Source organism: Aulostomus chinensis, chromosome 22, assembly GCF_037954235.1.
Source record: "Aulostomus chinensis isolate RoL2024-O1b breed Wild chromosome 22, RoL_Achi_v1.0, whole genome shotgun sequence".
NCBI classification, from domain to species: domain Eukaryota; kingdom Metazoa; phylum Chordata; class Actinopteri; order Syngnathiformes; family Aulostomidae; genus Aulostomus; species Aulostomus chinensis.
This window is the reverse complement of record NC_141341.1, coordinates 18,940,292-18,957,255: the sequence shown is the minus strand read 5'-3', so window position 1 is coordinate 18,957,255 and position 16,964 is coordinate 18,940,292. Positions and strand designations below refer to the sequence as shown.

At 41.7% G+C, this 16,964-nt stretch overlaps 1 protein-coding gene across 4 annotated transcripts in view; it reads left to right on the top strand.

Annotated features, from left to right (window-relative positions):
• The window catches only part of smad10a (SMAD family member 10a), a 28,253-nt gene extending 12,077 nt beyond the window's left edge, over positions 1–16,176 (top strand). For 3 of the 4 annotated variants that reach the window (XM_086193626.1, XM_086193624.1, XM_086193627.1), the window contains 10 exons: positions 6,935–7,109; positions 7,245–7,268; positions 7,990–8,202; positions 9,294–9,533; positions 10,087–10,188; positions 11,199–11,252; positions 11,463–11,646; positions 12,480–12,648; positions 12,772–12,910; positions 14,267–16,176. In XM_086193626.1, coding sequence (XP_086049752.1) covers positions 6,935–7,109; positions 7,245–7,268; positions 7,990–8,202; positions 9,294–9,533; positions 10,087–10,188; positions 11,199–11,252; positions 11,463–11,646; positions 12,480–12,648; positions 12,772–12,910; positions 14,267–14,478 — 1,512 coding nt within the window. In that variant the 3' untranslated portion in view covers positions 14,479–16,176. The remainder of the gene's footprint in view (positions 1–6,934; positions 7,110–7,244; positions 7,269–7,989; positions 8,203–9,293; positions 9,534–10,086; positions 10,189–11,198; positions 11,253–11,462; positions 11,647–12,479; positions 12,649–12,771; positions 12,911–14,266) is intronic. The other variant, XM_086193625.1, reaches the window with a different exon arrangement.
• Positions 16,177–16,964: the final 788 nt, after the last annotated feature.

The following is a 16,964-nucleotide window of genomic DNA, read 5'->3' as shown; positions in this document are numbered from 1 at the left end:
CAATACTACACCAGTACAATACTATACCGATACAATGCTATACCAGTACAATACTACACCAGTACAATACTATACCAATACAATGCTATACCAGTACAGTACTACACCAGTACAGTACGATACCAACACAATACTATACCAATACAGTACTATACCAATACAATACTATACCAATACAGTACTATACCAATACAATGCTATACCAGTACAGTACTACACCAGTACAATACTATACCGATACAATGCTATACCAGTACAATACTACACCAGCACAATACTATACCGATACAATGCTATACCAGTACAGTACTACACCAGTACAATACTATACCGATACAAAGCTATACCAGTACAATACTACACCAGTACAATACTATACCGATACAATGCTATACCAGTACAATACTACACCAGTACAATACTATACCGATACAATGCTATACCAGTACAATACTACACCAGTACAATACTATACCGATACAATGCTATACCAGGACAGTACTACACCAGTACAATATTATACCGATACAATGCTATACCAGTACAGTACTACACCAATACAGTACTACACCGATACAATGCTATACCAGTACAGTACCATACCAGTACAGTACGATACCAATACAATACTATACCAATACAGCACTATACCAATACAATACTATACCAATACAGTACTATACCAATACAATGCTATACCAGTACAGTACTACACCAGTACAATACTATACCGATACAATGCTATACCAGTACAGTACTACACCAGTACAATACTATACCGATACAATGCTATACCAGTACAGTACTACACCAGTACAATACTATACCGATACAATGCTATACCAGTACAGTACTACACCAGTACAATACTATACCGATACAATGCTATACCAGTACAGTACTACACCAGTACAATACTATACCAATACAATGCTATACCAGTACAGTACCATACCAGTACAGTACCATACCAATACAATACTACACCAATACAGTACTATACCAATACAATGCTATACCAATACAGCACTTTACCAATACAATACTATACCAATACAGTACTATACCAATACAATGCTATACCAGTACAATACTATACCAGTACAGTACTTTAACAGTACAGTACGATACCAATACAATACTATACCAATACAGTACTATACCAATACAATACTATACCAATACAGTACTATACCAATACAATGCTATACCAGTACAATACTATACCAGTACAGTACTTTAACAGTACAGTACGATACCAATACAATACTATACCAATACAGTACTATACCAATACAATACTATACCAATACAGTACTATCCCAATACAATACTATCCCAATACAGTACTATACCAATACAATGCTATACCAGTACAATACTATACCAGTACAGTACTATATCAATACAATGCTATACCAGTACAGTACTATACCAGTACAGTACGATACCAATACAATACTATACCAATACAATGCTATAGCAGTACAATACTCAATACTATACCGATACAATGCTATACCAGTGCAATACTATACCGATACAATGCTATACCAGTACAATACTACACCAGTACAATACTTTACCGATACAATGCTATACCAGTACAGTACTACACCAGTACAATACTATACCGATACAATGCTATACCAGTACAGTACTACACCAGTACAATACTATACCAATACAATGCCATACCAGTACAGTACCATAGCAGTACAGTACCATACCAATACAGCACTATACCAATACAGTACTATACCAATACAATGCTTTTCCAGTACAATACTATACCAGTACAGTACTTTAACAGTACAGTACGATACCAATACAATACTATACCAATACAGTACTATACCAATACAGTACTATACCAATACAATACTATACCAATACAGTACTATCCCAATACAATACTATACCAATACAGTACTATACCAATACAATGCTATACCAGTACAATACTATACCAGTACAGTACTATATCAATACAATGCTATACCAGTACAGTACTATACCAATACAATACTATACCAATACAGTACTATCCCAATACAATACTATACCAATACAGTACTATACCGATACAATGCTATACCAGTACAGTACCATACCAGTACAGTACGATACCAATACAATACTATACCAATACAGCACTATACCAATACAATACTATACCAATACAGTACTATACCAATACAATGCTATACCAATACAGTACTATACCAGTACAATACTATACCGATACAATGCTATACCAGTACAGTACTACACCAGTACAATACTATACCGATACAATGCTATGCCAGTACAGTACTACACCAATACAATACTATACCGATACAATGCTATGCCAGTACAGTACTACACCAGTACAATACTATACCAATACAATGCTATACCAGTACAGTACCATACCAGTACAGTACCATACCAATACAATACCACACCAATACAGTACTATACCAATACAATGCTATACCAATACAGCACTATACCAATACAATACTATACCAATACAGTACTATACCAATACAATGCTATACCAGAACAATACTATACCAGTACAGTACTTTAACAGTACAGTACGATACCAATACAATATTATACCAATACAGTACTATACCAATACAATACTATACCAATACAGTACTATCCCAATACAATACCATCCCAATACAGTACTATACCAATACAATGCTATACCAGTACAATACTATACCAGTACAGTACTATATCAATACAATGCTATACCAGTACAATACTCAATACTATACCGATACAATGCTATACCAGTGCAATACTATACTGATACAATGCTATACCAGTACAATACTACACCAGTACAATACTATACCGATACAATGCTATACCAGTACAGTACTACACCAGTACAATACTATACCGATACAATGCTATACCAGTACAGTACTACACCAGTACAATACTATACCAATACAATGCCATAGCAGTACAGTACCATACCAATACAATACTACACCAATACAGTACTATACCAATACAATGCTATACCAGTACAATACTATAACAGTACAGTACGATACCAATACAAAACTATACCAATACAGTACTATACCAATACAGTACTATACCAATACAATACTATACCAATACAGTACTATACCAATACAATGCTTTTCCAGTACAATACTATACCAGTACAGTACTTTAACAGTACAGTACGATACCAATACAATACTATACCAATACTGTACTATACCAATACAGTACTATACCAATACAATACTATACCAATACAGTACTATCCCAATACAATACTATACCAATACAGTAATATACCAATACAATGCTATACCAGTACAATACTATACCAGTACAGTACTATATCAATACAGCACTATACCAGTACAGTACTATACCAGTACAGTACTATCCCCATACAATACTATACCAATACAGTACTATACCAATACAATGCTATACCAGTACAATACTATACCAGTACAGTACTATATCAATACAATGCTATACCAGTACAGTACTATACCAGTACAGTACGATACCAATACAATACTATACCAATACAATGCTATACCAGTACAATACTCAATACTATACCGATACAATGCTATACCAGTACAATACTTTACCAATACAATACTATACCAGTACAATACTATACCAGTACAGTACGATACAGATACAATGCTATACCAGTACAGTTCTATACCAATACAGTTCTGTACCAATACAATGCTATACCAGTACAATACTATACCGATACAATGCTATCCCAGTACAATACTATACCAATAAAATACAATACTGATACAATGCCGTACCAGTACAATACTATACCAATACAGTACTATACAATACAATGCTATACCAGTACAATACTATACCAATACAATACTATACTGATACAATGCTATACCAGCACAATACAACACCAATACAATACTACACCAATACAATACTATACCAATACAACGCTATACCAATACAATGCTATACCAATACAATGCTACACCAGTACAATACTATACCGATACAATGCTATACCAGTACAATACTACACCAATACAATACGATACCGATACAATGCTATACTAGTACAATACTATATTAATACAATTCTATACCAGTACAATACTGTACCGATACAATACTGTAGTGACTCGATAAGCTGATGATGATGATGATGTACCTTTAGGATGTTTAATAGGGTTGTTACTTGGGGCAACACTTGTTGTACTTTAGTTTCGTCCAACGAGCAAACCGTCAGTCTCAGGTTGTAGCTTATCAAGGAGTTCTTTGTGGGTCAGTGGCTTGCATAAAAATATATAAACGAGTTGGGACACTTCTTGCAGATTTAAGAGGATTGAATACAAATAAGAAAACACGTAAGAGAAAGTTATAATTCTAGCAAAGAATTTAAAGCACATGTGGAGGATCAGACATGAATTATAAGATTTATCTGAGATTCAAGTGGACGGCAAAGGTAGCAGGTAAAAAGGTGTGCAGGATGAACGACAATGACCTACAAACAGGCTGCTGGCTGGCTCGACAACGATGCTCTTCTCAGGTGCACGGTGGCTTCTCTCCGCGGCTCAGGATGGGGTTCAGGGCTCACAGGAGGTCAGTGGGATAACGACCGCAATCAGTGACGAATTATAAAAATAGGATAAAATCAATATTGGAGGTGTTACACGGGACGATGCCTTCACGGACTTAGGTGAAAGATAGGCACGTTCAACTCTGTGTACCAAAACTTTACTTCTAGAGGAATTATTAAAAAAAGGTCAAAGAGTTTGTTTAAAGAACAAAGACTAACTCATGAGGTGGCAGACCAGCCGCTCTAGGGGTTTGCGCAAAGAGGAGGAGCTAGAAGCACGCGTAAAGGGCGATGTCCCGATTATTGTAGTAGTAAACTGGTCCGCCTCGGAGGATTGACCTTTGACCTGTGTGGGGTTGCTGGCCAATCAGCACACTTTGCCATCCTCAATGCTCTCACATATCAACATATTGAACTGGTTGAAAGAAAAGCAATTATACAACATACAGATGGATCACTCAGAGAATGAACATGGCTCAGAGTCTGAATGACGCGAAGAAAGTTTGACAACTACACACAGTGAAACATTCTAAACATCATGTTTATATGCAAAAATATGTGTGTGAGTGTGTGTATGTATGTGTGTGTATGAGTGTGTGTGTGTGAGTGTGTGTGTATGTATGTGTGTGTATGTGTGTTTGTGTGTGTATGTATGTGTGTGTGTGAGTGTATGTGTGTGTATGTGTGTGTATATATGTGTGTGAGTGTATGTATGTGTGTGTGAGTGTGTGTGTATGTTGTATGTATGTGTGTGTGAGTGTGTGTGTATGTATGTGTATGTGTGTTTATGTGTGTTAAGTGAGGGATTCTGTGAACGGAGACTTAAGTTACGAGGTGACATTACTCAATACACAGAACTTCATTCAACAGGGACACAGAACCCTTCAACCACACGAACATCCTGACTGACTGGAACAGAACGCTGGAATGTTTCAACACACAAACACCCAGGGAGAGATGGCAGTCTTGTCATGGTCTGCAATGCTTCTTCAGTTAATTGTCCTTGGTTCTTCCCACCAGACGATGGTTTACGGCACCTTGTGGGGGTGAAAGTTATAGGGAAGTGAGAACCCCCACCTTTTGGCATACCTTTCTGACTAGAATTACGAGTTCCTGGGTCAGGATGAACAGGGGACGACGACTGATTGGCTGGTACACATCTTGATAAGGGTGAAGCAAATGTTCTCGGTTATACATGTGGTTAAATTATTGTTAGAAAGGTCAAGAGAGGTTTGTTCTGTTCCTCTTTCAGTATTAAGTGTCATGGGGGGGGGGGGGGTACTCCAGACATCCTGAGGAATGTGATGAAGGAAAAGGGGGCTAGTACACTTCAATACTATACCAATACCATACTATTACCAATGCAATGCTATACCAATGCAATAATATAGAGATACAATACTATGCCGATACAATAGTATTCCAATACAATGCTACACCGATACAATACTATATCAATACAAAGCCATACCATACGTTACTTAATACAATACATCACACCCATCCATCCATCCCTCCATCCATCCACCCCTCCCTCCATCTTCTCCCTCTTCTCCTGATGAGGGTGGTGGGGGTGGAGCCTATCCCAGCAGCCTTCCCCCTGGACAGGTCACCAGTCCATGGCAGGGCCAACACATAGAGACAGACAACCATTGGCTCTCCCAGCCACGCCTACGGTCAATTTAGAGTCTGGATTAACCTGGTCCCTCTTGATGTCTTTGGACTGTGGAGGAAGCTGGAGTACCAGAGAGAACCCACGCAGGAACAGGGAGAACATGGAGACTCACCCAGAAAGACCCCGTGCTCCAGCCGGGGCTCCACCCACAACCTTCTTGCTGTGGGGCCACAACAACAATACAGATACTAATAAAGTACAGTAACAATAAAATAACAATATGATACATTTCAATACACCATCAATATCTGTTCAACACCAGTACAGTCCATGTAGAATACAATACAACACAATGCAATACCAATACAACACAATAAAATAGCAATACAATTCTATAAAATACCAAAACCATTATTAATACAATACTATACCAACACATTACAATACCAATGCCACCATAAAATAGGGCTGCGCAATTTTTTTTAGATTATGTAGAAGATCACAATAGTTACATTGTGTTGTTGTGTTGTGTTGTCATATTGTATTGCAATATCATGTGTATTGAGAACGCTGCATCATGCCCCCTGTAGGATGGTACTTGTAGGTCTGTGAGGCCAGTACGCAATCCTCATGATAGACTTGGGTTTGGAACATCATCGCAGTCTAAGGAGCAGGTTTATTGATTGATAGTGTATTGATTTTGTGTTTTTTCGGTTCAGGTGGCAGGCAGGAAAGGTTTTCCTCATGTGATTTATGCACGGCTGTGGCGCTGGCCTGACCTCCACAAAAATGAACTCAAGCATGTCAAGTTCTGCCAGTACGCCTTTGACCTGAAGTATGACAATGTGTGCGTCAACCCCTACCACTATGAGAGGGTGGTGTCGCCGGGCATCGGTAGGTTTGAGCCTCTTACTTTAACACATGAAGTCAAAATTTTAACATCACTCTGTTAAAGTGAGCTGACTGATTCTGATCGTTATCTTGTTTTGTTCATGATCTCATTTCCTCTTCCTCTGTCCTCTTTGATAGTTGGTCTCAGTCTTCAAAACACAGGTATGTTCTATCGCATCCTACAAATGGAGAGTGTTTCCACCTCAATTTTTTAAGATTTATGTCATTTAACTGTTAAGGCATGCTGACCCTCCAGGTCATTGACAGAGGGTCACACAATTCAACGTCCAGCATTGTTTTAGCAAATGTACATGCAGGTATTCATGTATTGATCCCTGATAAGCTTCATTGGTTGTCCTAGCTGCACAGTGGACAGCCAACTGGTCAAAGCAGATGGGTGTTCCTATAAAGCTTTTCGTCTGTGCTGTCTCAGATGTGCTTGTTCATGGAGAATTGTTGGGGTTGAATTAATAGAAAGAGGTTCTAGACCTGCTCTACTAGGACAGAGGCAGCATGGACTGATGGAGGATTTGGTTCTGTAGAGATTAAACTAAAATGATTTGAATGGTGGAGCTATGCTACTCTAGACTGGCTAACTACTCTTGTTAGTGATTTAGATCTCATGGTGCAGTGCTGTGCTTCCCTCATGCCAGTAAATTATAAGGGTCTAAGGGTCATTAGCATGACGTCCCCCTTTACTGAATGAAGAGAACCAGCTCAGTGTCTTCTGAGACTCATAAGACGTATGAACATGTTTTCAGAGTTCATCATACAGTGATTTTGCTACAGCTGTAACTCTCTAACTCCACCAACTACATTCAGATGATTTGTGGAGGATAGAATCTGGTTTGATAGGCTAACCTGGTCCTCCTGCATCCTGCAGCTCCACCCAGCGGCCTGATCAAAGAAGAATACATCCATGACTGTATACAGATGGACCTCCCACCTGGCATGCCGCTGTCCGACCACCAGGCCTCGCTGAAGCTGCCTCCTTCAGACCACTATGGCCAGCCTCTGCCTCCTCCACATCTGTCCTCGGAGCCCCTTGGACCCCCACCGGTCTCCAGATACACAAACATGCCTGTCTCACCTAAAGGTAAGCAGGTCATTGTTACCTGTTCCGTGGTGTGGTTGAGTGGCCCGGCGTGGGGTGGTCGTCCGGCGGAGCAGTGAACAGAAAGGAGGCGGTGGTCTCTTTCTCAAACCTTACACACACTTAATTCATGCATGAGAGAGAAGTTACAGCACTCATAGAGCATCAGAGGTTCTCTGATGTTTCTGAGGAACAATCAGCTATTCATCACCGTCGGGGAGGAGCCATACAGTTTGAAGGTAGAGTCACGACACATCCAAGAATTCTCAAAATCTCAAAATAGGCGCCCAGGTTAAGGTCAAATGGCTCAGATTTCCCAAATTAACATACGCAATCATCAATCTGCCAACCACAAAACAAGTTTGCAACTTTGTAACCTGGAACATGGGGGTAGACACTTCAGCACCTGTGGTTCGACCCAAATATATATTTTAAAGTCTCTGCGTAAGCATCCTATTTTGCATGAATAGCACATTTGCATCACAAGCAAACATTTTCTAAGGTACCAACAGGACATCTTCAGTTGCACAGATCCTGAGTATATTTTCATTCGCTCTTTTCTTAATAACTCACATTAAATAAAAGAAAAAGATCAACAATAAAGATGTTAAGATAAAGATTCTACAGTGGTGAACAGCTGGAGCCCAGACTAAAGCAGATCCATGTGGTTTTGATGGTGTAGTTTGATGACGACAACATAGACGACGACATAGACATTATTTTCTCGGAAAAGTGTACATGGACGTATGTAATGTGCAATGTACAGTGGTAACATTTCTTATTATGTAGGATTTAGTTTCAGTTACTACCTCAGCAGGACAACTGCCACTGATATTTTGGAAACAAGTCAGAAATATTCGATGGTTTCATTTGTCCATTTCTCTATAATAGAAGAGTGGCCTTTGTGTATTTTTGGCTTGGTACAATTCATGGAACTGTCCAGTAAATATTGCATGATTATACATTATGTTGATGTTAGGATTTTTCTATTGTTTGTGTGAAGTTTGAAAATGTCACCCAGATTGCTGTACCAAGTGTATGTAGTAGAAGTACTGCATCTCTCAGCCGGTCCGATGATGTGTCTTCTCTGTTAGTGTCCACATCTAGCTCCATGCTGCCACTGCAGGCCGCTCACACTGACGGCCGTCTTCAGACTGCATCCCCACAGGCTCAAGTTATGACCCCAGCACCACGTTCTCCGACCCCGAACCAGGCGCCTCCACGGACCCCACAACCCCCCCACTCACAGCCACCTCCCCTGCCCTCTCCCCAGTCACATGGACAGAATGGATACAGCAGCAGTAAACACTCTCAGAGCCAGGCTGCCTTCCACAGTGAGTCCTACACAGTAATTACAGCGATATATCGTGTTCAGTCCAACTGAAACATGTAAGGAAGGGATACTAATTATTTTCCACATAACTATCATAATGGCTTTGACCTCCTGTGTAGGAACATATTTTTGAAATATGGAGGGCACACAGGGGCGACGTGGCTCAGAGGTAGCGTGGCTGTCTAGCAACCGAAGGGTCGCTGGTTCCATCCCCACTTCCCCCGGTGGCCATGTCCAAGTGTCCTTGACCAAGATACTGAACCCCTAATTGCTCCTGATGGCCCTGTGACGGACTGGTGACCCGTCCAGGGTGAACCCACATCTCACCCAATGTCAGCTGGGATCGGTTAGAAACTATTTGGCCTATCCATCTGACATTCACTCAGACATGTGCATTTACATTCAGTTTCTGAAATGTAATGTAATATTTCAGGAGCATTTCCTTAAAATCCATATAAAATTGAATTTATTTTATATATACAATAGAATGTCTGAGGCACATAGAAGTTTGCGACTATGATACTGAAGACTTCTTCTGCTTTCCTTTCATTCAGCAGTTTGGACAGGCAGCAGCACAGCCTCCTACACTCCAGTAGGACCCCTGCAGAATGGGCGTGGCCATCAGCAACCTCCCCTTCATCATCCAAACCAACACTGTAATAACAATAATAATAATAATAATGATAATGATACAGTTTATTTTTGGGTGACACCCAAAAAGTCACCATACAGAAAACAGGAAAACAATGCAAAATACCTCAAAATAATGTAAAATGCAAACAGTAAGACATTCTTCGACACCCGTGTCTATAATTAGAACCTGGTCTCTCCTGGACTGCTTCTCTGCATGGCTCCCTGTCAGATTCAGAACAGAATTTAAAATTCTTCTTCTACCATAAAAGTCCTCAACAGTCAGGCTCCTTCCAAAAAAACTGACTAATCACATCCACATGCACATCCTGCAAGGGCAGGCAACAAAACCTTCCTTTACCAGCAGGAAGGTGGAGCAGCCTGATAGCTGAAGGCTCTGGCTCCATTCTACTGTTAGAACTCTAGGAACCAGCAGGAACCCTGCATCCTGGGAGTGAAGGGTTCTAGCTGGATCATAGGGGACTAGGAGCTCTGTCAGGGATGAAGGAGCCTGACTGTTGAGGACTTTGATGGTAGAAGAAGAATTTTAAATTCTGTTCTGAATCTGACAGGGAGCCATGCAGAGAAGCAGTCCAGGAGAGACCTGGTCTCTGCTACCAGTTCTAGTCAACATGCGGCAGCAGCGTTCTGGACCAGCTGGAGAGTCTTTAGGGACTTATTAGTCCAGCCTGGTAGGAGGGAGGTGCAGTGATCCAGCCTGGAAGTGACAACAGCAGGGACTAGTTTGTCTGCATCTTAAATTACTGCACATGATGTGTTCACAACTGACAATCTTGTTAAAATAATAATAAAGTCAATCCAAACATGATACAAACAACCCAGTTATGTCTTTCTGATACCACCAACAGTCACCCAGGTATGTCAAGTGTAATACAAGTAGAAGCTGGTTTTTCGCTGCAAACTTTGCATCCTTGTGTGACTACAGAGCTGATATGATAATACAGAAAAAATACTATGTGATACTACTGTGATATTTCTTCTAAACACTTGTGCTAAATTTTGTGAATCTTTTCAGGGTCTCAGCATCACGGTTCAACATCTTTCCCACCCTCTGTTTCTAATCATCCAGGTTAGTGGAAGAATTCGATGCTGTCAAGCGACGCCATGTATATCCAACCCTTCATCTTGGGTGATGAATTGTGTGCTTTTAATGATAAGATGCATGATGCACACTTGACATCCAACAGAAAAGAAAAATACTGATGTACTTGATTGACAAATAACTCAACATAGATGACATGAGTAAACAGATGTTCACCAAAGTCTCTCGTCACTGCAGGACCGGAGTTCTGGTGCTCTATCTCCTACTTTGAAATGGACGTTCAGGTGGGAGAGATGTTCAAGGTACCGTCCAACTGTCCAGTGGTGACTGTGGACGGGTACGTTGACCCGTCAGGAGGTGACCGCTTCTGCCTCGGGCAGCTGAGTAATGTTCATCGCACAGATGCCAGTGAAAGAGCCAGGTACAACATGCTTTTGATCTGAAATGGCCCACACAGATAAAGAAACACTGGGTCATGGTGTCACGTCGTCCTGCCCGTCCCATTGATGTAGAAGCAGAGAACCAAAAGTTAAACCAGGCCTCTGCAATTCCAGCATTTTACTTACATTGGGACTAATTCTTAACATTCTGTGACAGCCTGATCATCTTTGTTAATGTTGATAATGACAGTAAAAATTGAACATCAGAACATTCCATATATCTCAGCAGAAAGAGAAACCATGTTTCTGCTGCAGGTTTCTCCCTCATGATCCCGGGAACTCCTGAAGCTCTCAGTAGCTGACAGTAATGAGTCCAGCACATATTTCCATAAATTTCCTCCACCAGTCGGAGAGGTAGCTGATAACGTGAGGTCTGAGGGTATGCTGTTCTCCCTAAGCTCACGAGTAAGATGTGTTTGAGCACATTGGTATGTTAAAAGTGGAGGCTTCCTCTCTGCTGCTGGAGAGTTGACCTCTGATGGTTCCGGCACCATGGCTGATATTCAACTCCTCTACGGAGAATGTGAAGGAGACCTTCCAGAACCTCACTGCTGCTCTCTAAAACCAGTGGTCAGTCCTGGGCCGACATGTCATACATGAAAAGTGGTACATGCAACTTTATTTTTTGATTGTCAGGTTTTGAAAATTAAGTTATAATAATATGGGGAGATTTTCATTTTTGAGTTAAGTTGTAAGACAAAGACAAAGACAAAGGAAAAATGTCTTTATGTTAAAGCGTGTGAAAGAGATGGGCTCCTACATCAGCCGCAGAAGCAGCTGGACTTCAGCCAATGATCTTTTCTGCCTGCTTCAGGTTACATATCGGCAAGGGGGTGCAGCTGGAGTGTCGCGGCGAGGGCGATGTGTGGATGCGCTGCATGAGTGACCACGCTGTGTTTGTACAGAGCTACTACCTCGACAGAGAAGCTGGTCGAGCGCCTGGTGATGCTGTGCACAAGATCTACCCTGGAGCCTACATCAAGGTCAGACTCCATTTTCTGAAGCTCACATGACACACTAAGTCCACCAAAAGTAGCACTCAAGTTGCATGACGCCAAAGGTCTTGTGTGTGCTGCTGACATGTGGGACCCTTGTGTCTGGACTAGGTGTTTGACCTGCGGCAGTGCCACCGACAGATGCAGCAGCAGGCAGCAACGGCTCAGGCTGCAGCTGCTGCTCAGGCGGCCGCTGTGGCAGGAAACATTCCCGGTCCAGGCAGCGTGGGAGGCATCGCACCAGCAGTCAGTGAGTGATGTTGTTCACACTGTCTACATTTGACATGTTCACACCAGCAGTGGGCAGCACTTTCATAAATTACAACCAAAGATAGGGAATATGTGAGTGTATCAACTCTGTCACTGCCACCGTCTCGGAACCATTTCAATCATCTTTCAGGCCCTCTGAATATTTTGTGTTGATTATGCAAAATTGAACATACCAGAAAAAAGATCAAAGCCCCAATTTTCTTTTCTTTTTTTGAAGTTTCATAGTAAGAGCATCTATTCTCATATTAATCACTTGAATGAGGGTTGGTTTTATCGACTTGTTAGTGGCTAAAAGTCAGGTTTGTGCTGGTTTCGCTACCACAGCAGCACTTTCCTCTGCCTCCTGCTGCTGCATTGCGCTGATTCTCCACATGAGAACCAGCTGACATCATCAAATAATCACAAAAATAACCGAACTCTCTCTTTAATGCGCTTTGATACAAGCTCTGAGTGGCTGAATGAGGAACCTAAAGGGTGCTCTGAGACCGCATACCTCCACCAAGGTGAAATGACATCATCAGATCCAAAAATGGTTCTGGGTCAGTTCCAAAATCCAATCCCTTGTTCCTCAACCTACATTTTGCTGATTTTCATCAAATCCTCCCCAACATTTTGAGTTATCCTGTTTGTAGACAGAGAAACTACATTTGGTGATCACATGGCCTTCATGGTGGAAGTGCGTTCTATCATTAATTTAACAGTAGTCGATGGAAACACATTAAATTACATTTTCTGTTGCGGATTTCTAAAAATGTGGTAAAAATATGTGATACTTTTTGATGAAAACACAAGAATGCAAGTCAAAGTCAAGAGCACGTTCATTACACACGGTCCCTTCCCTCAGCAGCAACTAAACAGAGAACATACAACAACAAATGCAGCAGCAGCAATGTTTGTACACCAATTAAAGTACTAGTATTACCTTCAACAAGATATAACAAGTTCATGAATTCCTTCACCCCTACACCGGTGCACTCTCACACTCCTGTTTGTGTATTTGCAAGTACACCTGTATGAGAGCACCTGGGGATCAGTTAGTGTCTTTGAGTCGGGAAAGTTCCAGTTTTTGAATCACATGACCGCGAGAGGTACTTCAGAATACAGCGTGTGATTCTACCTGTAAATTAGCAATAATTCTATGTGGTTGATTACATTTTTGAGGTGACATGACAAATGCACATACTGTGTTAAGGGATGAGAGATGCCTTAAATGGTGTAAGAGGTCATGTGACAGGATTAAAAATCATTTTCATGTTCTAAGGGTTCAGTTAGTAATCAGTCAGCGGCGTCAGAATGTCCCTGACTATCGTCTTCCCTGAATTCTTCGTCACTGCAGGTCTGTCTGCAGCAGCAGGGATCGGCGTGGACGACCTGAGGCGTCTGTGTATTCTGCGCCTCAGCTTTGTGAAGGGCTGGGGGCCCGACTACCCCCGACAGAGCATCAAACACACCCCCTGCTGGGTGGAGGTCCACCTGCACCGCGCTCTGCAGCTTCTGGATGAGGTGTTGCACACTATGCCTCTGGCAGATCCGGGGCCTGCTAACTGAAGATGAACATGCTCAAGTTCTGTCCTGGATCCTGTGAACACACACGCACACGCAACCACACACACACACACACACGCACAGGTTTGGATGGTTTTGCTACAGGCCAAATGATTGATACACAAAAAAACAAATACAACTAAGAGAACATGTTTTGCTTGTAACAATCACACACACCCTCAAACACAGAGTAACCACCAAACATAGAACTGCGGATCTCTTTGGATTTTTTTCTAAGGCTTCACTCTACAATCATAAATCCTGCAGGATGGTGTTTGATCTCTGAAGATAAAGATTTTGATTTTGTGTCAAGACAAAGTTGTGTGTCCTCCAGACATTTATATGCACTGTAGAAATCCAGGGATGTGTTTGAGAAATCCAGTTCCCCTTTATGCACTTTGGGTTTCTTCAAATGAAAGATGTGTTGTGGACATTAATTCATGGAACACACAAATATCTCTGAACATACAGGAGCCAACTGCATACTTCTGGAAAACGTTATCAGCGAATCTTTCGGTCTTATGAACAACAGAAGTGATGTACCAACATGAAGTAGGGACGCCAGCGTCCTCTCGTCTCTGTGCTGCTTGTACCGTGATCCTCACTGTAGCTGCTTCGGCCTCCTGTTACGCTCGGCTCAAGTTGCGTTTATTTTAATACCAAAAGACTAAAAAGCCAAAAACATTCAGCTTTAAAGAGTTGTTGTTGTTGTTGTTGTTGTTGTTGTTGTTTTTGTGTGTCAAAACAGTGCTGCCCTGTGTGTAACCAAAACGTTGTTGCAATCACCAAAGCCTGAATACCTCATAAACACACACACTCATATGCTCTTATAACTAGTTCTCCATCCACACCCCACACACTCATAACCAGTACCTCCCAGAACACACACACACACACACACACACACACACACACACACACACACACACACACACACACACACACACAGAGCTAGTTGCAGAGAGAGGATCATTTAGGGTTAGTAAATGTATGAACAACAAAACTCTTTGATGAAATCCTACTGCAGTACTTTGTTTAGTTTTCCTGTGCTGTCATCTGTGCTCGAGGTGTGTAGTTGTAACAGTGTGGTGGGTTAGTGTGTAACACCTGATGCTTTTACTGCCCTAACCCTAACCCTTACTTCCCTAACCCTAACCCTTACTGCCCTAACCCTTACTGCCCTAACCCTAAACCTTACTGCCCTAACCCTTACTTCCCTAACCCTAACCCTTACTGCCCTAACCCTTACTGCCCTAACCCTAAACCTTACTGCCCTAATCCTTACTGCCCTAACCCTAACCCTTACTACCCTAACCCTAACCCTTACTACCCTAACCCTTACTGCCCTAACCCTAACCCTTACTACCCTAACCCTTACTGCTCTAACCCTAACCCTTACTACCCTAACCCTTACTGCCCTGACCCTAACCCTTACTGCCCTAACCCTAACCCTTACTACCCTAACCCTTACTGCCCTAACCCTAACCCTTACTGCCCTAACCCTTACTACCCTAACCCTAACCCTTACTGCCCTAACCCTTACTACCCTAACCCTTACTGCCCTAACCCTAACCCTTACTGCCCTAACCCTAACCCTAACCCTTACTACCCTAACCCTAACCCTTACTGCCCTAACCCTTACTACCCTAACCCTTACTGCCCTAACCCTAACCCTTACTGCCCTAACCCTAACCCTAACCCTTACTGCCCTAACCCTAACCCTAACCCTAACCCACCAGCACAGGCGACACGAGTGCCTTTCTGATCTCCAAAAATTCATTCTCGATCAGAATGATTGGATTTGGAAATCCCCTGTTTTGCTTTCCTTGATCAATTAATCCATCAAACTTTTGCCCCATTTGTTTTAAGCCACACCCCAAAGGACCAAGATTCCCAATTTTTGAGGAACTATGTAGTCAAAGAATGGCAGTTACAGCCAGATGTTTTCTCCTCCTGCATCACTTCTTTGTGACTCCTGAATGCAACCCAGTCCAGCCCCAACATTCAGCTTGAAGCTAAAGGAGGCTGACGGCTGACAGCTGCTTGAGGCTGAATGTGTGTGGCCGGCTCTTTGCATTGGAAACACATGCTGAGGTCAACATTAGTGAGTACTTGAAAGACAAAACACACTCTGGAGTATTTTTCTTTTTTGATGGAAGCTTTCACAACCTTCCTAAAATTACACTCTGAGGGTTTGATCCAGATTAAAGATTGATTTATGTGGTTTAATCCAACATCAGAATCGTTTTCTTCTTTTGAACAATTTATTGTCAAGACTTGATCCAATCCCTGTAATCCAATCAGATACCTCTTGACAACTGGATTCTCCTTCCAGGTGCACTTCTGGTAGGTTTTTGGAACATGCTTCCTCCCTAAAGTAGCTCATGAGTTTGTCAGAATTCAAACCAAGTAGGTGCAGTCACAGATCAGAAGGGCAAGTGGACATCAGCTCAAAGCTGCAAACGTACGGCTCCTTCATCGTCCTCGTC